Below are 21,022 nucleotides of genomic sequence, written 5' to 3' on the forward strand. Positions count from 1 at the left end.
AGCTGGCGGACGTCACTCCCCAAAAATGTTTGCAGGAAAATGGACAACAGCTGTCTTTCTGGGGCAGCCTGTACACTGGGCATATATTGCAGGGCACAGCAAAAATTACAGTAAATTTTAAAGATATAAATGTCATTCTGGTGTGCTAGTGACGTTAGCCGACCAATATGTTTTTGCTGGATTCCAAAAAATGATTGTGGTAATATATAGCAGCCCTAAGACTTAGACTGTAATGCAGTAAAAAGCAATGAATATCATTGTGGATACTGATAACTCACTGTTTGACTACTTTTTCAGTGGTCAGATGTATTCAATAGTACATTCTTCACCATTTTTGTTTAGCTAGATATCTGCTAGCTTACGCTGATAAGATTCAAGATTCAAAGTGTTTATTGTCATATGTACAGTAGAAAAGTGCATTTCTCTGTGCAATGAAATTCTTACTTTGCTGTCGACACAAAAATGCCAAGGTACATTATAACAGAAAAAAAAGAAAAATATATATTTTTAAGTGTAATGTGCAAAAGAACTTAATGTGCAAAAAATGACAGTATGAGGTAGTATGGCATGGTATGGTAGTATGGTAGTATGATGTCCATTATTCATACTCCTGTTGGCTGTTAGGGAGTCTGATGGCAGTGGGGAAGAAGGAGTTGTTGAGTCGGGAGGTTCTAGATTTCACACTTCTGTACCTCCGACCTGAGGGCAGAAGTGTGAACAGTCCGTGTTGGGGGTGTGTGGGGTCTTTGAGGATGGAGTCAGCTATCCTCTGGACTCTGCGGTGGTAGCTGCTCTGCAAAGAGGGCAGCGGAGTCCTGTGTTAAGGTGCTTTGAAACACAAAAATGAAGAGATTTCTCAGTCACTAAAAGGCCTTTTTCCAGATTAATTTTATTCGTAAAAGTGCGAAAGAAAAACAAACACAAAAAAACATATAATTTCCTGAGAAACTGGGGGAATGGTTTCTGTTCAAAACTGGCGATGCTGAAATTGTTCACAATGCAGTTAGTCTATCAACAATTGTATGAGTCCACCCCCCACGATTACACACATGGAACTTGTAGTTGTTATATATGGCAAGCCAAGCCCTTGTGAATGAGCCTTAATGGATTAAACAAGGCTTTCAGTGCTTTTAAAATGCACATTTCTGGTAACCATGGAAATCAGACATTCTGATAAGTATGTCACATGGCTTTCTAAACTCACAAAGAACATTCCGTGCATGGCCAGCACTCTCTAAATCTATACAGATCTACTTTTTCTGTAATTCCTCCAATGGATATTTTATTTAAATAAGGCATCTTATGTTTTTGTTAATTTTAAACACTAATAAACCACATTTTAATTAGAGTACTGGGCGTATATGCAGACTAGTACCTTCTTATATCTACACACTGTCCTCAAATGTTGAATGAAAGGCAGCTACATCTCTTCCATGGCAACCGGCCTATGACATAAAACCTTTCTGCAACCCTGCCCCCCTCTCATACATGCCAGCTAGTTACCCCTTTGTGGGGGGATTATATAATAAATTGTACAAAGCAGTCACTACTTGCCACATGTATGGAGTTTCCATTTTAATTATTTATTCTGGTGCCCAGAGTATAAAGACTGCTAAGTTGTTCAAGTAATTCTGAGTTTAAAAGGACGTTCTGCTCTTTCCCAACCTACCAGAATAAATCCCGTAGTTTCCATCATGCTTCACAAAGGATAAGCTCTCTGAAGCCTGGAGCTGTGACCGGGGCACCGTACATGGGGGTGGGGGTTATAACGAATGACAGAGGCCCTAAAAAATTTGTAACATAATTGGATTGGTTTGGGGGCCCAATATGATGAGCACCACAGGGCCCAAATCTCTAGCGGCACCCCGGGCTGTGGTCCCTTTGATGTTTTGGTAATCTTAAAGTACATTAAATGATTTCTGGGCTGCCTTTAGATAAGTATGAACTTTTGTTAATAATTCCTTTTGTTTTCACTTTGTGTGGTTTCACCTGTAAAGACTAAGAACCATTTTACATCATATAGTATATTATAATATAGCAAAATACTAAACACAAAAAAGATTTGCAGACAAAGAAATAAAGAACCTTTAACACATAAGAACGACATCACTATACTGCTAGCTATCTAAAGAGCAGAAACAAAATGTTTTGGCACCAGAACTATATACTGATGTGCTGGTTTTAGAACAGCATCTACAAAATAACTGTTACATGGATTTTGACCTTTTCTACTTGTGCAACATAGAAATAGAAAACATTTAGATATGAATTTCAGATATCACACATACATGATTGGTTTATAAAGCATAGCTTCAGCATCGTAATCCCCACCTCCAGGCTATCTGGACAGGTCCTTCCTGCTAAAAACCTAAGAATGCACTTCTCTTAGATGTAGAATGAATTAGGAGAACACTTCATCCATCAAGGTTATTGGAGCCAGCAGAACCTGGTGCTGAATGGAGGGTTTGTGGATGAGAGAACAGATCATATTGGCTGATAAGATTCAGTCTGTGGGCTAACATATATAAGGCTAACAGTCATGACGGAACGTAGAACAAGCTGGCTGTCCAGAAAGGTAAGGGTGTCAAACAGAAACCAAAACACGTGAAGGAGTAAACTCAAAAATTTCCTTACTTCTTTTTGAACATGGACCTTCAGGCCAGGAACAGGGAGAATTGCAGAAGCTGAAGGACACACTTTTATAATGTATGCTGACTCTCCCCACTGCCACCTCCCAAGAAATATCTGAATTATGATGGTGTGGGTCTAGACTGTCCCCCCCAGGACGACGGAAGGAATGTCATATGGGGGGAAAACTGCTGTTATTAGGGAAATATCTCTTGGCATCTGGACCACATTCACCCGCAGGATTTTGAAAAGGGGTTTGCCTGGAAATATCTGTTACTGATGTGGCGAGGCAGGACATGGGGGAAGTGCAGGTTAGTCCGGATCTCACCTGAGGAGCCCTTCAGGAGTAGATTAATTAAATGCCAAAAATGATGTATTACTTTCATAATAAAAAATATGGCTTCAGTACATGTTTATATTTCAGAAACAATTCCTCTGGATCAAATATTGAACCAGTATAAAAAATGCTCAGTGGATATTTAAAATAAAAAACTGAATATATATTTTTACTGAAATAAACATTTACCAAAAAGATTGTATGTATGAACTGACTGAAAGTGATATGAATACGGTTTCCATCTTCATTATTTTACAAATCAAGATTGCAGTTCACATTTGTCCAATGTTATTCTGATACTGATCTATGACTCATCCCTGATTTTCACAAAAGAAAATCTGAAGGATGTTTTAAGCAAGTTTAACAGGTTTGATATAAAACTGCACAAAGCTTTAAATTATGTTATAGGAAGCTTCCTTCTGCAACAGATTAGTAAGAACCCTTTTACATTATATAGTATATTATAATATAGCAAAATACTAAACACAAAAAAGATTTGCAGACACAGAAATAAAGAATCTTTAACACATAAGAACGAAATCACTATACTGCTAGCTAGCTAAACTTCAAAATCTAAAGCAAAATTTTCTTTAATCCAAAAATGCCCTACTGGTAAGCCCCAAGGGACAGCCTCAAACAGTTAACTTCAGAAATTTCAGTAAAATTCGCATAAAACAAAATAAGCGTAGTTACTCTGAAAACATATAACCTCGTGGGAGTTTTACTTGCACAAAAATCTTCTGAGGGCAGAAGGAAAAATGATTGGTTCAGACAGATAACCAATCAGATTGTAGATGAGATAGGTCCAAGCAACTAGAGAAGGCGAGACCAAGACATCTGATTGGTTGGTCCCACCTCCACTACAAACTAATTGGTTATATCTCTGAACACTACACCACTAAGCATCAATTGCATGCTCATACTAGGTAAGTTAAAGACACTAACCGAAAATGCAGCAATGTAAAATTAGCTTTCTGTTATTAAGTACTGTATTAAGACAGCAATATATCAGGATAATTGTCATAGAGTGGCACACAGATATTCTTAAAAGTAAGCCTTTAAATCTAGATCTACAGTCTTAGTTTTATTAAAATTTTCCAAACCATAATTTACTACCAAGAAGTAGAAGGAGGGGCAGGAGGTGAAAGGTCAGTTCGCAAAAATGTGGACAATGTGTGTGTTTTTGAGGGGGAGTTGGCAAAAATCTCAGCCGAGTTTCTCTCGTTCCATCGTTTCACTTGTATGTCTAAATTTGGGAAACAAATTGAGGGTTGAGAAAAATGTCCTGCGCGGATGTGGCGTCAGGCTTTGCTGAAAAACTCTGTCGCTAGAACATGACAATGAATCAAATGAAATTGTTAAACCTAAATTAAACTGTTAAACCGGCAGCATCGGATTCAGGCTGTCACTGCTCTTGGCCTCAATGTCACCTACCAAAGACCCAGATAAATAGAAATGGAAAATAGGAAAGATACAGCTACATTCAGGGTCTGGCTCAGATTAAAAACCTATAGAGAATCTCCCCCTCAGCAATTTTAAAAGCCATGAATGAATAAGACTCTTACCCCTGCATGAACCTAAACTAAAATTACATTGCATATTCTTGTGGCACATCAACTACTCTCTGTGCAAAACAGCTTTTCTTGATTTTGATTTGAGTTTGCTTTGGACAAACAAGCCATAATTAATTTACATTTGTCTCCCAGTAGCCTGCAATAACTTTGTTTTGTCCCAGTACATCATTAAATTTAAATATCAGAATTGTGCGTTTCTCATTTTCTTTCTCCTGAAAGACAGGTATCAGAAGTTCACACAGTAGGCTTGCTTAGAGTACTTGCATCTGACACAATAAATGTAATAACTGAAATCTTACGGTCTGACATTTTTTAGAGCAGTGTTTCTCAGCCCAGTCCCGAGGGACCCCAGACAGCTCACATTTTCGCTCCCTCCCAGCTCCTATCGTTCCTGAACCAGGTATTTGGTGATCTTGATTGGTTGATTGTTTGGTCGAGGTGTGCTGGGAGCTGGGCGGGACAAAAAATGTGGACTGACTGCTGGTGAGAAACACTGTTTTAGAGTATGTGATGCATTGATTTTTGTTAATAGGCCAAATAAATAAATTTGAAGTTGACCTTAGATTGAATGAGTTAAAGAAAAAAAGTCTGTTACTCCAGTTTCTACCCATTGTCTAAATGATTTACAACATTGCAGGCTAACTGGCATCACTAAATTACCCATGATTGTGTGCATGTGCCTCCCCCCCCCCACCCCTCCGACCAGGATACGCAATAGGAGAGGAATGAAGTTCTAACACTAAACTATCATCCGTAAAGCATTAATTCATCATTTTACAAAAATCCCAGAGAGACAGTATTATGTTACATCTTTTTACTGGAGAAACAAAACCAAAATTTATCAGCATTAATCTGCTATATATAGATGTTAGGAGTGGTTCACTTCTTTATGGAGATTACAATATTTGTTTTATAGCTCCATAGAAATAAGACATTAAACCACAATACAAGAATCTTGAACAAGTCTTTGACCAAACAACAACAATGTTTTCATTGGAAGGACATTAACTGTTCAATGACAGAAACCAAGCAACTTACGACTAACCCTGCAGATGATTCATACTGGGAAAAAAAGCACAAATAGCTGTTTTAATGTATTAACTAGAGGTAACAACAGGCAAGTGAACATTTATATATAAAGTTACTCCAGCTATATTAGTGGGTTGCACACAGCTACTGTAGTGCCCAAGAATACTTGCCAACCTCAAAACTAACATTAAATGAATTATCTACAAAGAGTATTTAAGGCTAGTATTCTAAATATATGAGTATTGCAGTAATGATACTTAAGAACACAGAACAAATTTCTAGGCCTGTTCCCAACCCAGAAAAATAAAATAACTGTAGTGTCGTCTTTGTTTAGCTCAGCTGTCAAAGTCAGGCGACAAGCTTGAAGCCAGAAGAGCCAGGCCACATGCACACGCGCACAACGCAGGACAGCATCCTGCACATTACGATTCACTCAGGCAGCAAGAAACCTTGGCGATCAGCACCTCCTTCTTCTCCCTTGACCTCACCCTTATCCCTCTGCTCTTCAGCCAGGCTTGCAGGGTCGTTGCGTTGACCTTCGATAGCTGCAAGCACATATAGACATCAATGCACAGGTCAACAAAATCGCATTACAAAACAAAAAAAATAAAGAATTAACCAGTAACTAGGGGGGAGGGGGGTTATCTCCTAGTGGTAATTAGGTGACAGCTGATATGTCAGTTGACATATCCTCCTCCGAGGCACATTCCCACTAGTCACAACCGACGGCTTCCTGACAGGTCAACAAAGCTGCTTCACAGACCCCCATTTACTACAAAACCTTCTTCCCGTCAGTGAAACAATATCGAGGGGGCTGCAGGTCAGACTCAGCAAACGATGCAACTCGCATTATAACTCGAACCTGTAGCAACCTGCCTGCGTGTAGAGTGTGCACTTTTACCCTTTGTGCAAGCCAGGTGAACCCTAAACTCTCTGAAATTTAATACAATACTAATAGAACTAATCTGATTTGACTCTAGGTTGCTCTGAGTTATATTTTGCTTGCACATTTAAACAGGTCTGGCTTGTTCGCCTCACTGTTCATGGGGGTCACATGTACATGTACAAGGCTTGTCAAAGATGTTCTCCTCTTGGTGCTGCTTTTCATTTCAAGCCCTAACATCTCTGTATTATAGTCAACCTCTGTGCTAAAGGCACTGCCCTGTGTATAGATAAGTACTGACACTGTGTGTATAGTCATACAATTCAGAAGTAACAGTGCTACCGTACCTGATTGTTTCTCGCGTAATTTTCCACATCAATATCCTGAATGCTGGACTTTGGTTTCTTGGGTTTACATTCAAACCAGTCCCCCTGAATGGAACCATAAATCAACTTAATAGCAGTGAGAAGACAAAAAAAAGTCAGAATGAAAACTGAAATACAGAAATAAAGCCCAACAGACAAATTCCATTCTGCTTCCTTTCAAGTAAAGAACATTCTATGCGTTAGTAACTTCCCCTGACATGAAAGGAAGAAACATATAGCAACAACAGCCAAGTCCCAAGCACTGTAAAATTCTCAGATTCACAAACTGCACCATTCTGTGGGTGAATAAAAAGGGACTCACCCACACTGAAAACCAAGAAATTACGATATGCATATGTACTATTCTACCTTGAAGAAGAATTCCACCCAATTGTCCATGTATTTAATTGAAAGTCTATCGTGGATGGAAGGATGTAAGAGGTTTGAGGATACAGTGATGCACACCCCTGAACAACTACACAAATGCCACATGGGCAATACATGAGCGGGGGGGGGGGTTGGGGAGCATCCCATAATGAACAGGCATTACTCACAGAAGGCCCCCCACAGGCACCTCCTGCCCTGACCCCGGCGTGCCCCAGCGACGACAGCGATGAGGCCCCAGACGCAATCAGGTTCCCTGGGGATGCATGTCTCTCTCCTCTCCTCCCCTCCTCGTTGCCCGATTGAGACCCGGCAGCCTGCCCCTTTCTGAAGACGGGTACCATCTTAGCCCTGTTCTGAAGCCTCTGAAGGTTCTGCGAGGGCTGTGAGGTCACAGGGGTGACTGTGGAGCTAGAGAGGAGGGCTCGGCAGTTCGCTGCATTTAAGTCAGCAGCTCCGATGGAAAATCTGTTTCCCCGAACCCCCTTTCCTTCTCTGCCGGTCAGGCTGCACTCGCCCATCAGCGCAATGGGAGCTTGGGGAGAAGGTTTTAATGGACCTCCCTCAGACGAGGCCCCCGGGGGGTCACTGCCATGAGCGTGTGCGGGGATTGGTCTGCAGATGGTCTTGGCAGCCAGATTGAGGGGCCTAGTGCAAAAATTCTGAAGAACAAAACGCGTGGTGTATTTACATTACACACACACACACAAACACACACACACACACACATTCATATGTGTGTGTGTGGGGGGGGGGCTTATGAACTTACGCCAGAAAGTCTGGCATTTTTTCTGTATAATGATAACATAACAGCTGCAAATAATCTATAATAGCGACAGAACATACAGTATAAACGCACACTTTGAAGTCCATTTACCTGATTTTCTTCCGTGAAAATTCAGAATATGCAGGAATGGTTTGCAGAGGTCTGGTCAGTATATACGAACACTGTATTTTTACAGTTTTTTTTAACCATTACAAGAAAACTCCATATAACCATTAATACCATTAATGTTTTAGACATTTTAATAATGGTTGTGCATTTAATTTATTTACATTAGAACAAATTTCATTTTTAATACTGCATTTTAGGTCACAGTTAAATTTGTCGAGTAAAACTTGTACACAAAAACATAAACATAAACTTTTAATTATATCACATGTAATTAGATATCCGCTCTAGAGGTTCCCAGACCTATGATATAAATAATTACTATTTAGTTTGGCAGCAAAGTCTGTAATCACTGACAGCCTCAGGGAAATTACCTAATATCTGCTACAGTTTCAACTTGTATTTTCTTCTGGGAAAATTCATCAGACATATTTAAGAACTAGAAAGTCTGTTTTTTTCATAGTGTACAGTTAGGAAAGAATTGTGAAGCAGTTCTTTACAATTTGCTGCTTTTAGTCAGAGAAATAAGCGAGCACTTATGATATTAACGTTATTTAAAAATATACTGCACACTATCTGAAAGTGCCCAAAGAATGAGTGGTAAGCAGTTATACTAAAAAGGGCTATAAATAACTCTGTTGTTCAGCATACCAGTGTTCTCTGCTTTAGCTTGAGGGGGATTATGCTCACCTTAAAACTTTCCCATGTACTGTGGAAAGCTGACAGATTTTTTTTATTCGTCTGTTTTGTCTTTTGGTGAATAATAAGGACTAATTAAAAAATCTCAACACTGCAGTACAACTCAATCCATTATTTCCAGTTGCAATCCGTCATTCAACACGAAGCAGAAATTTTCTGAACGTGATCATAAGATTCCGACAAAGATTGCCAAATTAGTGAAATATCAAATATTTCTCACTGAATAAAATATTCATTCTATACAATCATTGCACATTATTTGTTTACTCAACGTCTCAACAGCCATGTGAGGCTCATTTCATTACATAACATCATAGATGTTCTCATTTTCTACAGCTATCATTAAAAAGTACATATCGAATACTAAATCAAAAATTTTAAACAATTTTTAAATTGTGATTTAAATTAAGCATAGGAGAGTGCATAGTCATTATTTAAGCTGAGAAAGGTCAGCATCATATTATCAAGATTTGTACTTAATGAAATTCAATGTTTCAGCATAATTTGCTGTGTAAATATGTGTCGTACCTGTGAACCAGGTGAAATCAAGCTGGTGGTGTAGCACAGTGGTTTGGTGGTCATCTGGACAGGAAAACCACAGATGCTTTGGAGTTTCCCTCGAAGGTCTGGCAAGAAGTTCAGTGCCTCCTGTAGGTCAACCCTGGGAAGGATTTGGACAGGCTGAGTCCTGATGCAGCTCAAAGGGTATCTGAACAATGGATAAGGAACCAATTACATTAAGCTGAGAATGTGTAGCTTTTAAAAAGTAATCCTGAACTCTAATAATGATTACCCCCACGAGGGGTGTGAACTTTGCATAGTTGATGGGTCTGTATGGTTCAGTTGTCCTCATAGCTATGTTATCTGGAGCCTTAGTTCCTGTTTGGGCCTCTAGCGGCAGACTCATATGTGGGGAGAAGGCAGACAAACTGCAGTCCAACAAAGACTCCAATGAAAGGTACCAATACATGCCAGAGTACCCTGCACAGATGTTTTGGCAAACTGCTCAACACCCCAGGAGGGGGAGGCAAGACCTTGCAGACTACGCTCAGCAAGACTGAGGACCTGCCGACCAACACTGAGGATATTTGAACTCTTTAACCTGGTGCATATGTCCTCCCAGCAGGAAGCAATGTTGGAAACTTATGATGCAGTCTATCACAGCAGTTGAAGCTGCTATGGTGGTCAAAGGTCACAGCGGTGGAAAGACTACAGGACTAGATGAAATCCGAGATGTTAAAGGCACTAGATGTTGTTGAAGTGACGTGCTTGACCTGCTTCTTCAATGTTGCATGGCAGGTGCATAAGGTGCCCCTGGACTGGAAAACAGTGATGGGGGTCCGAATATTTACAAACCTGAACAGAGGGTTTGCACCAACTAGATACAGAAAACTCCAGTTTCCCTGAGAAAATCTATGCCACAGTACTGGAGAGGAGCCTCAACGCAATGATGGAAAGTATGATTTAGGGGAAACAATGCGGATTCTAGCTTGGCCACAGAGCATTGGTATAACTATTCAACTACTCTCCCTCACACGATTGTGTGAGGATTTGTGGAAATATATTACTATAGTTACTATAGTACATACGTTTTGTGGATTTGGAGGAAGAATATGACCGCGCGCCCTGGCACATACTCCGGGGGTACCAGGATAGCTCCAGCATGCTGTTATATCCCAGTATGAATGCATCAAGAGCTGCATCCACATGCTTGGCACAAGTATGAGGTTGTTCAGAGCTGACGTAAGCTTCCAGCAAAGATGGGTCTTGTCTCCACTCCTGTTTGCGATATTTAGAATATCAAGGTGCAGCCACAGCTGGAAGGGCATCAAGCATAGAGGACTAAAGGTAACATCCCTACTATTTACAGATGAACTTGTTCCTTTGACCTAATCCAACCAGGAACTCCAGCATGCTCTTAAGCCATTTGATACTTATTGTGAGGCAGCAGGTATGAGAATCATCACCACCAAATCCAAGGCCATGGATTGTTGACAAGGGGAAAGTCTGTCCTTGGGGAAAGAGTTGAAGTCATCAGTCAATCTACATCCCTATCATGACATGGTCCAGAGTACCAGTGGTTGAAATATGATTTCTTTGCAACGTTGCCAAGGTTACTCTCCTTGCCAAGGGGAGGAGGTGCAGATTCAGAAGGACATCAAAATAGAGCCGCTGTTCCATTGGATTGAGAGGAATCAGTTGAGGTGGTTTGGGCATCTCAAAAAGATGAACATAACAGGATCAAGCTTCTTAAAACTTATTTTGGGTTTTTATACCTATTATTATATAGCTTATTGCAGTCATATTTATACTATTTTTATACTTCTGTACTTATATTTTGTAAAAGACACAAAAGATATTGGAAATATTTAAATGATATTCTGCACATTTCTTTAATTCTAGTTCCTCGAGTATCTGTGTATTGCCTCAAAATGGTCTCTAATAGGCAGTAGCAAGTGTTCCCAATTTTAATTAAAAGCACCAGAAGATAGACATTTTCAGCTTACCGAAATTCTTCATCCACAAAATCGGAGAACCTGAGTACATCAAACAGGGTAAGAGTGCAGTGTCTCAGCCCTGCGAGTGACACATACTGGATATGGGAAAAGGATACGTAAAGAGCTTCTCTCCCACCATTTTGAAATATACACTGCAATAGACCAGGCCCTCCTCCTCCTCCTGGGGGAGTTCGTATCCGTACTGAATCATAAGAAGAGAAACAGGTGACTTGCTGACTATGAGGTTCTATGGCATCTCAGGTTCCAAATAAGCCATTTTCTTCTAGAAGAATAAATTAATGTCGTTTATGTATTAAAAATGGCGCCATCTGTTGTTCAAAATTTTAAATTTAAAAATACTAACAATTTAAAATGACCAAACCATTTTACTGCAAAACCCAGGGATGTTCTGCGGTTAACAATTCAGAAAAATATGTCTGAATTATAAATACATGACACGGTGTAAAAACTTAGCAGTAATATTGTGTTTAGTTTTTTTTAATAAAGTGTGTTCTGTGTATATACCACTGCATCTATACCAAAGTACTCCAGTGCTTCTGAATGTCAGAGTAAGTCTGGAAAGGGCACTCAGGGGCCATCTGGTGGCTGATGCTGACAATTTGACCCTTCTTCATACTGTGGAAAATGAAAAGCCCCAATGTGGCAAATTCAAAAACAGCTGCACACCACACACAATAATCTGATTTTTACTTAATGTGTAAAGCCGCATTAAAAATATATAATTTAAGAAAAATGTATTGATCCATATCTTCCACAGTAATTAATCTAAAAAGTAGTAAATTAATAACTTTCATTTAAATTTGTATAAGTACAATTCTGGTCATCAGGTATCATCAGTTTGATTAACAGTCATTTGACATGTTAGACGAGCATTTGTTTCCAAGAATCTGAAAATTAAGAAAATCCTAACATCTGCTAAGCTGTAAAACCAGAGAAACCCTCCACACACATAGGACTGTAAGCATGTATTTTTCTTTAAGTTTTTCATTCTAAACACAAATGGAACAAATACCTGGGCAGTATGTAGCACCAATTATTAGCTATGGAGGAGGTCTGGATCACAGCAGACCTGCAACTGCTGAAGTTCCTCAGAACATTTGGTGCGATGTCAAACTCCTCCAGCTAAATCGGAAAGACGACAATTACCATCTCTGAAAAACAATTGGACCACCCCCCCCTCACAAAACCCTCCCTGTTTATGCTGTTCCTCATTTCTTATGGTCTGAAGTCTTATTTGAAAGTGTGCTGCAGCTTCATGAAGCTGTGGGGCTTACGGTGGCCGGTGGAAGTCTTACGGTACTGCATCCTACACTGACACACAGCTGATCTTCCCTGGTACTGAGCTCCATCACTGTTAAAAAGAAACAGCACACCAACTGGCAGTGGCCATAGAGACCACTGCATTGCGGGAAGCGTGCTGACTGCAGGCCTCATCGGCGCCACTGAGAAAAGGTCAATCCAAGAGACGTATTACAGAAAACATACAAACCTAAAACAAAAGCACACAGGGACCTTAGCCCTAACTCTTGCTCATCTGGCTGTTTATCCATACAAAAGCAAACAGTCCACGTCTAGCTGGGATTCGTTGTCTAGGGCTAATGTTTGAATGGGGCTGGGATTGAGGCCATGGTAACGGGAAAAATCATCCAAACCCAGCCCTGTGTGGTTGGTGCTCCAACTACTAGCTAACAAGAGTTAGAAATATATGGATGACTGTCCCCCAAAAAGTAATCCACTCAAATCCTCCATTCCCACATCAAATTAACAGGGGCTGTGTAGACTGGCTTAAGTAGTGATACAATGAGAGACACACCTTAAAAAAAAAGTTCCAGCTGACTCCCCTCATTCCCATGATGCAACAGACACCAATCTACTCCACAAACTCCAGTCCACTTCAATCCATCCTGTTCACAAGCCTGAATCTTACTTGTAGGCCTTGGCTTGTTTATCTAGCTCAAACTGAAAACAATTACGTACTTTTTCTGTTTAGAGGAGACCGAAGTTCAGAGAAGGGAAGGAACACTATAACTTTAAATCAGCACAAACACTTAGCTTCAACAGTTAACAGACACAGTACTTAAATAAATGTGCAGTAGTGAGCCTAATTTATTAAAAGCTTGGCTAAATTAAAAAAATGGGTCCCCACAAGCAAGATAATGATCTCCCAGTGGATATATTGCAGGAATTGTAGACTTACCAATGGCATTGAGCTTGCCAGAGGAGGAAAGAAAATTTTTCCCTAACAAAAAAAATATAATTTTAAGTTATATAAGTATGCATAAAAGTTGCATACCAACAAGTCAAAACAAACCAGGAGTTGCTTAATAGACAAACATGCTGGGATATTAAAATGGCCAAATGTAGGGTCATTTAGAAGCTGTACAGAGCTCCTCAACAGCAGTATATTACTTTAAGAATTCCTTGTTGGTTCTGCAGTAAAATTTCCCTTGAGTGCTTTACAAAATACAGAGGAAACTCTGCCATCTTGTGGTTGAGCTGCATTATCCAATTACAACTTCGAATCTCAAACTTACTTTCAGCACTACTAATAACAAAGAATGTAAATATTTTTGTTGTTACTTAATTTGGCCCTTTACATGTTTATTAATTTAGCAACGATTGTGACATACTGTACGTGAAATCGTTCATGGGCTGTCATGACTCAATCTGGCCACCAGAGGGCAGTGAGATGCAAGTCAGATTCATGCATAAATGCATTGAAGTCCACCTGTCTATTACTTATTTACACAATTATTATTACAGATGTCTAAAAAGTTGAGAGTTTAGCGTTTTTGCCAAAAACTTCATACCTGTATTAAATACTAGGCTTAACTGTGAACTTTACAGTTAAATGTAAATTTCAGATGCCTTGGACAAATATTTAGAATTGAGTTTTAAAATACAATCTGTCTCCGAAGAACCAAAGCCATCCATTAGTTTTCGGTAAATGCGAGAAAAAAGTTAGTGACACCAAACAGACACCAGGAACACCAAAGGATGTTAGTGCATCACAGCTCTCACCCACTCTCAGTGAGCTAAACAGTCTTTCCAGAAAGGAAATTTAGAATTGCCAGTTCACTTGAATACCATGTGCTCATATTTATGAGAAAATCAAACTCCCATGGAAACCCACAGAAAAACATACAATATTTTTAGTGGTAGTGTGAGAGATTTATAATTCATGTCCCTGGAGCTGCGATGCCTAATGATCCTTACTGTGCCTCCCTGTCAACCTGGTCAGTTTAATCACTGATTCTTGGATCTCCTGCTGTTCTGATATACATCCCACAACTTTCTCTACCTCTAATGAGAAACTGTCCTGCCTTGTTCCAGTCCGGAGCCAGTCTGGCAGTCACAGTGTACGACAAACAGGCTTGCAGTAAGCTTGGAAGGACCCGGTGCGGAGTGCTCATCTGTCCAATCAGAAAACAGTAAGAAAAACCCCAAAACGCTCCATGGTGTCAGACTTCTATGGTGGTGTGACAACTCATAAATTATTGTTTTATCTGCATGATTCCAAAGACTGTGCCCCAATCGCTCTTACTGAACTACAGGTATATCAATTGAAATCTGGTCTTACACTGCTGTACAAGTTTAGTAGTCAAATGGTCTATAAAATTGCAAGGATTCATACTAACAATTAGGAATCAGAAAGCAGTACAAGGAAGGATAATTTTTTAAGTACCACAATATATATCCGCCACGTCAACAGACAAAAGATGAATAGGAATTAAGATTTTCACTCTCATTTTACAGAACATATAAAATTTCCATTGAGTTTCAGTAATAAAAAAATAAAAAATGCCTACTATAATATTTGGTGCATGTTATGATACTATGGCGCATAATGTACTTTCCTTTGGATATTTGTAATGATGAATAAAATTAACATAAATGAAGTTACCAATTAATTGAAAGAGCATACCTGCATGATACATGCCTGTGCGTGAGCTTGGATTACTCCAGTCTTGAAAAATTCAATCTGGAAGATAGTTTGTAAATGCAAGATAGTTTAAAATGCAAATCTGCCTTGTGCAGCTATTCATATTCATAGGGCATGTTAAAGAAGTTTAACCTCTAAGAGCCTTATTTTATTTAACACTTAAAGCATTGAACATTTGGTGCATTAAATCAATAAACTAACAAAAACATTCAGAAAATGAAAATCACTTAGTCCCATCTGTGGGTCTAGTAGTTAATAATTAAGTCCTATACTAAACACTTGGCAACATCTGCAAGTCATTTTAAAAGCAGAATATGATTCACATAATTAGAACAGTGTGCCAAGATGGATGTACATTGTTTCTTCACTCAGAAAATGACTTTCATTAAACCAGCCGCTTCAATCTTACAATTAGCTGAACATAGATAAGACATATCAAGCTTGGAGCTTCTAATGAGTTTTTGATGGCATTTTCGGGGTGTAATAAAAAATAATAATGATCCGTTATGAATCAGTTTACCTTTCAGGTAATCTGCATTAAATGCTTAAGCTTTTTAAATAACCATAAAATACAGATGCAGATGAATAACCACAAGCCTTAACGAGTTCAAACAAACAACATCATTTGCATACTGCTAATAGTGTCACAGATCGAATTTTTAATTCAGAGTACTAATTATACTTACAGACATTATAACAATAATGTCAAAAGACTCCATCACAGGAGAGGCAATGACATCTGGGTACTGGAATAATATCGCTCTGAAAAATAACAGAGTATAATGTGTTATATTTATTCTAATATCTCAAAAGTCTCTATCTTAGAGAGGCATTGACATCTGGATAGTGGAATATCTCTCCAAATAATGGAGTATAATGTGTAATACCTATTCTAATATATCATATAAATACACGTTAAAAGAAAACATCTGAAAAGAAGTATTTGTGGACATTATAATATTTAGTAGGACACTGAGTTCATGCCCAGCTGAATACCAACAGAGAACATCAACCATATGGAAATGTTGACCAATTTTCCATAAGCACTTATGTGGTGGAGGTTTCACAGTGAGCCTGGAGTCCATTCCAGGAAGCATCAGGTGGAGGATAATCTCACTAGGATTCCAGGCCACCACAGGGTAAACACTATGGGAAACTTTACAGTAACCAATCCAAGTGTCTTTGGAACATGGGAGGAAATGTCACTACGTGGAGAAAATGCATGCAAACTGCACACAGAGTAGGAATTGAGCCCCCAACCCCAAATGTGCGAGGCCTCCCTGTCATGATGTCCTGGTTAAAATAAGCTGCTTGTCCTTCAAGTGTGCACCTGCAGGTCTTTAGCTGCAGGTTTCTCATATCTCCGTGGTTGGACTGCATGTCCAGAGACATGGTGGTACAGCACAGCCTCCTCAAGTCTGGGAGCCTGAGGAAGAACAGGAGGGGCTCGCTCCGTTGGTTCATCCTGTAAAGACCCCGAGGACATCAGTTTTCAACCTAGGCGAGAGGGTTGTCTTCCCAGCAGCAAGGATAAGGAAGTTTGAGAGTTTCAGAGAGTGCTGGTTGTTTTAGTTCAGTTAAATTGTTTCAAGGATTCAAAAGCTTTAATGTCATCCAGACATAAACAGACACCAAGGAAAAATGATAAATAGCCATAACAGAATAGTGAACAAAAACATACACAGAATAGACAATCCATCCACCATCTACACCCCCCTGTCCTATGCAGGGTTGCAGGGACCCAGAGCCGATCCAAAGCACGGCAGGGAATAACCCAGGACGGGGACCCACATATCACAGGGTACTCACACCATTTACACTGATGGATAATTTGGGAACCTTGGCATGTTTTTGATCTGTGGGAGAAACCCCACGAGGACGTGGGACGAACATGGTGCTGAGCATAAAATTCCTGTGATTAGTAAATAACAGTGGTGATCAGGGTTGCCAACTTTGGTCAGCTGGTTGGAGTAAGATTTTCAATTCGAGACAAGTTTACACACGCATGCACATGTATGTAACAGTTTTATTACCATGTAAATAGTCTGTAAGGTTTGCAAACTACCCCAACGCGTTGGATGTAGCTAATTCTATGTTTGTAATGGAATAATATAGATTCGCCATAAGACTTCTCGCGTGAGCGTCACGCCAGATGCGTGAGAGCTGGCAGCCATGTGGGAGGGGATTACAGTGCGAGTCCTCAGTGTGTATTTAACGTTTATTACTGTCGGGTAGAAGCTGTTTCTTGAGGCAAAGCCTGTACTTAAATCAGGGAGGCACATCAGCCGTACTGAATAATATATCTGGTTTCTCTGTCTACATATCTTCATATTTACTGGTTATGACATGACTGTATTGCAGAACATTAATCATAATCCTAAATAAAACGTCCCCTCAGGCAATGTGGTTACTCGGGATAAATTTGGGCTGCTCAGTAACTTCATAACTACTAACATGAGAATGATTCTGCCGATCTACAAACAGAAAAATATAAGTACTTAGTACAATAAAGTTGGTTTGTTGTTTTAAGTCTTTAAAGTAAAAGCAACGGCAAACACCCAAAAAGACGCTATAGCTACTTAGCTAAGTTATTTTACACTTTATGACTCTCGCACGTCGTCAAATAGTATTAATGTGGTCTGGCTATAAAACTAAAAGCGCAAAAAGGATATAATTAGTAAAAAGGATGCCTCCCGAACAATTTACAGAGATGAAAATGCCTGTATACGGTTTATGGGATCATACACGAAAAACCGTAAAATTAAGAAACGTATTGAATAGCCCACTTAAAATTTCACTTAAACGGCATAAAAATAAAATAACATATAAATGTATCTAAATATGCAAACAAGCAAAGAAATCGTATTAAAGATATCATTACTTACCTCAAGAATCCCTATAGAGATGCTTTACATCCAAAACTGACACTAAATGATAGTATACTAATAATTATACTACCAAATGAAAAACACTTAAATACGATATTTTAACGAAATTTATGTTAAGTCACGATAGAGAGGAAAGACTTTGGTATATTGGCCTAGTTAAGTACTTACCTGGTCGGCTTTTGGTAGCCTAGCTGTTTCTCGCGCGCTTGCATTGAGCTATTTTATTCATATCCCTAAAAATGTTAAGTACACACTAAAGGATTCTTGAAAATCAATATACCGTATGCTGATTAATATGATTTCCAATTGAAATACTGTATGAACTGCAGTTAATAGCACGAGACGGCTGCATGACATAATGGCCAACAATGGACAAGTAATATTAGTAAAAGTTGGACAGACCTCTGAAAGTGAATTTATAAGTTCTCTTTTGCTCCAAGTAAATTTATTTAAAGAGAAAATGTTATATTAGTCTGTCACAAACAAAAATAAAACAAAAGCACTTGATTATAAGTGTGCACAATTATTAGCTAAAGTCAGTTTATTACTATAGCACATTGTGAAACAACACAATGCATTGACACAGAAGGAACACATATAACTGCAATTACCACACCACACCCCATACAGTATGTATATAAAAACCCAATAAAATAAAATATATATTATTAGCCAATCAGAAACTGAGTGGATTTTCTCTTTTCACCATCAACAGAAATAATAATAAACAGTTTTACTTATTCAGTCTATATGGGGGTTAACAAACTATAAGCCATTATAAACAGTGTACCTTACCAAATTTAATGTCCTGTATAGTCACCTTCCTTCTGAATAACCATCTTGAATCTTTTGTCCATTGAACCAGTCAAGGTTTTGATTTGATCACTTCCTGTATTATGTGAGGCAGCCAAGACCATGTCCCAGACGCTGCTCTGAGAAGTGTACTGCTTGCCATCTCGGTAAATCTCATAGTTCAGTAAGGTGGGGGTTAAGTCAGGTGATGAAGGGGCCCTGTTCATAATTCAATCGTTTTTCAAGCCTTTCTATGCCAGTCTATGGAATACTTTGTAAAAGGGATATTGTAAAAGGGTTACTTTTCAGTAACAAGGGTTATATACACTATATGGACAAACAAATTGGGACACATCTCTTAATCATTGAATTCAGGTGTTTCATTCAGACCCATTGCCACAGGTATATAAAATCAAGCACCTAGCCATGCAGTCAGGTTTACAAACATTTGTGAAAGAATGGCTCGTTCTGGAGAGTTTAGTGAATTCAAGTATGGTACTGTCATAGGATGCCACCTTTGCAATAAGTCAGTTTGTGAAATTTCTTCTCTGCTAGATATTCCACAGTCAACTGTAAGTGGTGTTATTGCAAAGTGGAAGCGTTTAGGAACAACAGAAGCTCAGCCCCAAAGTGGCAGACCACATAAAATAACAGAACGGGGGTTGCAGAGTGCTGAGGGGCATAGTGCGTAAAAGTCACCAATGCTCTGTTGACTCAAGAACTGCAGAGTTCCAAACTTCCTCTGGCATTAACCCCAACACAAAAACTGTGTACTGAGAGCTTCATGGAATGGGGTTCAATGGCCGAGCAAGTGCATGCAAGGCTCACATTAGCAAGCACAATGCAAAGTGTTAGATTGAGAGGTATAAGGCACACTGCCACTGGACTCTGGAGCAGTGGATCATGTGTCTCTGTTTGGTAGTCTGGGATTGGTGAATATCAGGGTAATGTTGCCTGCCTGACTGCATTGTACCAACTATAAAGTTTAGTGGAGGAGGGATAATAGTATGGGGTTGTTTTTCAGGGGTTGGTCTACGCCCCTTAGTTCCAGTGAAGGGATCTCTTCATGGGGGAGGCCCTTTTCTGTTCCAGCATGACTGTGCCCAAATCCATAAAGCAAGGTCCATAAAGACATGGTTGACTCAGTTTGGTGTGGAAGAACTTGTCACACGTCGAAGGGACAGAGCGGGAAAAGAGGAGCAGGAGTCCAGGGAGAAAACAAGCAGCAACACGGAGTAGCACATAGAACTGACATCAATGACTGGACTCGGGGAAACATACTCTAACACAGACTTAAATGCACAACAGCAAATCAACACGACTCAAAACAGCTGGTAACACAGGGATTCCACATGAAGTAGATGAGGGACTGTGGCACACAAGAGGATCGGCATGATCGGGGCATGACAATTGACTGCCCTGACCTCAACCACATCGAATACTTTTGGGATGAACTAGAATGGAGTTTGCGAACCAGGCCTTCACATCCAACATCAGAGCCTGACCTCACAAATGTTCTTCTGGCTGAATGGGCAAAAATACACAGATAGCTGCAGATTGTTATAGCTGCAAAGGGGGCCCAACTCCATATTGATGCCAATGGATTTAGAATGGGATATCTATAAAGTTCCTGTAGGTGTAATGGGCAGGTGTCCCAATACTTTTGTCCAGATAATATATAGGCAGTAGTAGTGACCTGAATGAACTTAAAGGTTTATGTGTCACCAGTGTGTGTTCTTTGTGTCTCACATAGGCTAGAACATCATCTGCTCCATGGAAGTGAGAGGTGCTGTGTTTGGAGTCAACTACTTAAACCATAACAACCCCTGTTGCATTTTAAGCACACATGATGTGGGAAGTTTATGGAAACATGAATGAATTCCAGAGCTTCTCCCCCGTTTTGCCCCATGTGTGGCATCTGAAAAGGGTTCCCCTATGCCTCCAACCATGAGCAGCGCCATAGATTCCAGATGTTCCAGTTGGCTGCAAAGTTACAATTGGTTGAAATAAAGTCAACACAAAACTGAATATTTTTAATTCACTGAATGGACATAGAATTGATTCATTACTACAATCAAATAATGTTTAT

At 39.5% G+C, this 21,022-nt stretch overlaps 1 protein-coding gene across 4 annotated transcripts; it reads right to left on the bottom strand.

Annotated features, from left to right (window-relative positions):
* Positions 1-5,338: 5,338 nt before the first annotated feature.
* Positions 5,339-19,058, bottom strand: c1h18orf63 (chromosome 1 C18orf63 homolog). 4 transcript variants are annotated; one of them, XM_023800198.2, is made up of 14 exons: positions 18,937-19,058; positions 16,584-16,718; positions 15,940-16,015; positions 15,236-15,292; positions 14,612-14,723; positions 13,508-13,549; positions 12,585-12,661; positions 12,323-12,432; positions 11,829-11,925; positions 11,406-11,491; positions 9,320-9,500; positions 7,371-7,862; positions 6,799-6,882; positions 5,339-6,113 (listed from the first exon to the last, which is right to left on the bottom strand). In XM_023800198.2, the coding sequence occupies exons 2-14, from the start codon at positions 16,715-16,717 to the stop codon at positions 5,991-5,993; spliced, it is 1,671 nt and encodes a 556-aa protein (XP_023655966.2). In that variant the 5' UTR covers position 16,718; positions 18,937-19,058; the 3' UTR covers positions 5,339-5,990. The 4 variants fall into 4 exon arrangements, with proteins under 4 accessions (XP_023655966.2, XP_023655964.2, XP_023655965.2 ...); XM_023800196.2 differs by lacking the exon at positions 18,937-19,058 and adding an exon at positions 18,310-18,663; XM_023800197.2 differs by lacking the exon at positions 18,937-19,058 and adding an exon at positions 18,139-18,275.
* Between the last annotated feature and the right edge of the window lie 1,964 nt (positions 19,059-21,022).

The sequence above is a fragment of the Paramormyrops kingsleyae genome, chromosome 1 (genome assembly GCF_048594095.1).
Source record: "Paramormyrops kingsleyae isolate MSU_618 chromosome 1, PKINGS_0.4, whole genome shotgun sequence".
Lineage (NCBI taxonomy): Eukaryota > Metazoa > Chordata > Actinopteri > Osteoglossiformes > Mormyridae > Paramormyrops > Paramormyrops kingsleyae.

Coding starts and splice junctions, on each gene's coding strand:
- c1h18orf63 (XM_023800196.2), bottom strand. CDS start 18,353: ATGCAAGCGCGCGAGAAACAGCTAGGCTACCAAAAGCCGACCAG. Junction 15,293..15,939: donor ACATTATTGTTATAATGTCT/GTAAGTATAATT, acceptor ACTATCTTCCAG/ATTGAATTTTTCAAGACTGG. Junction 11,492..11,828: donor AGAAGCACTGGAGTACTTTG/GTATAGATGCAG, acceptor CTTATGATTCAG/TACGGATACGAACTCCCCCA.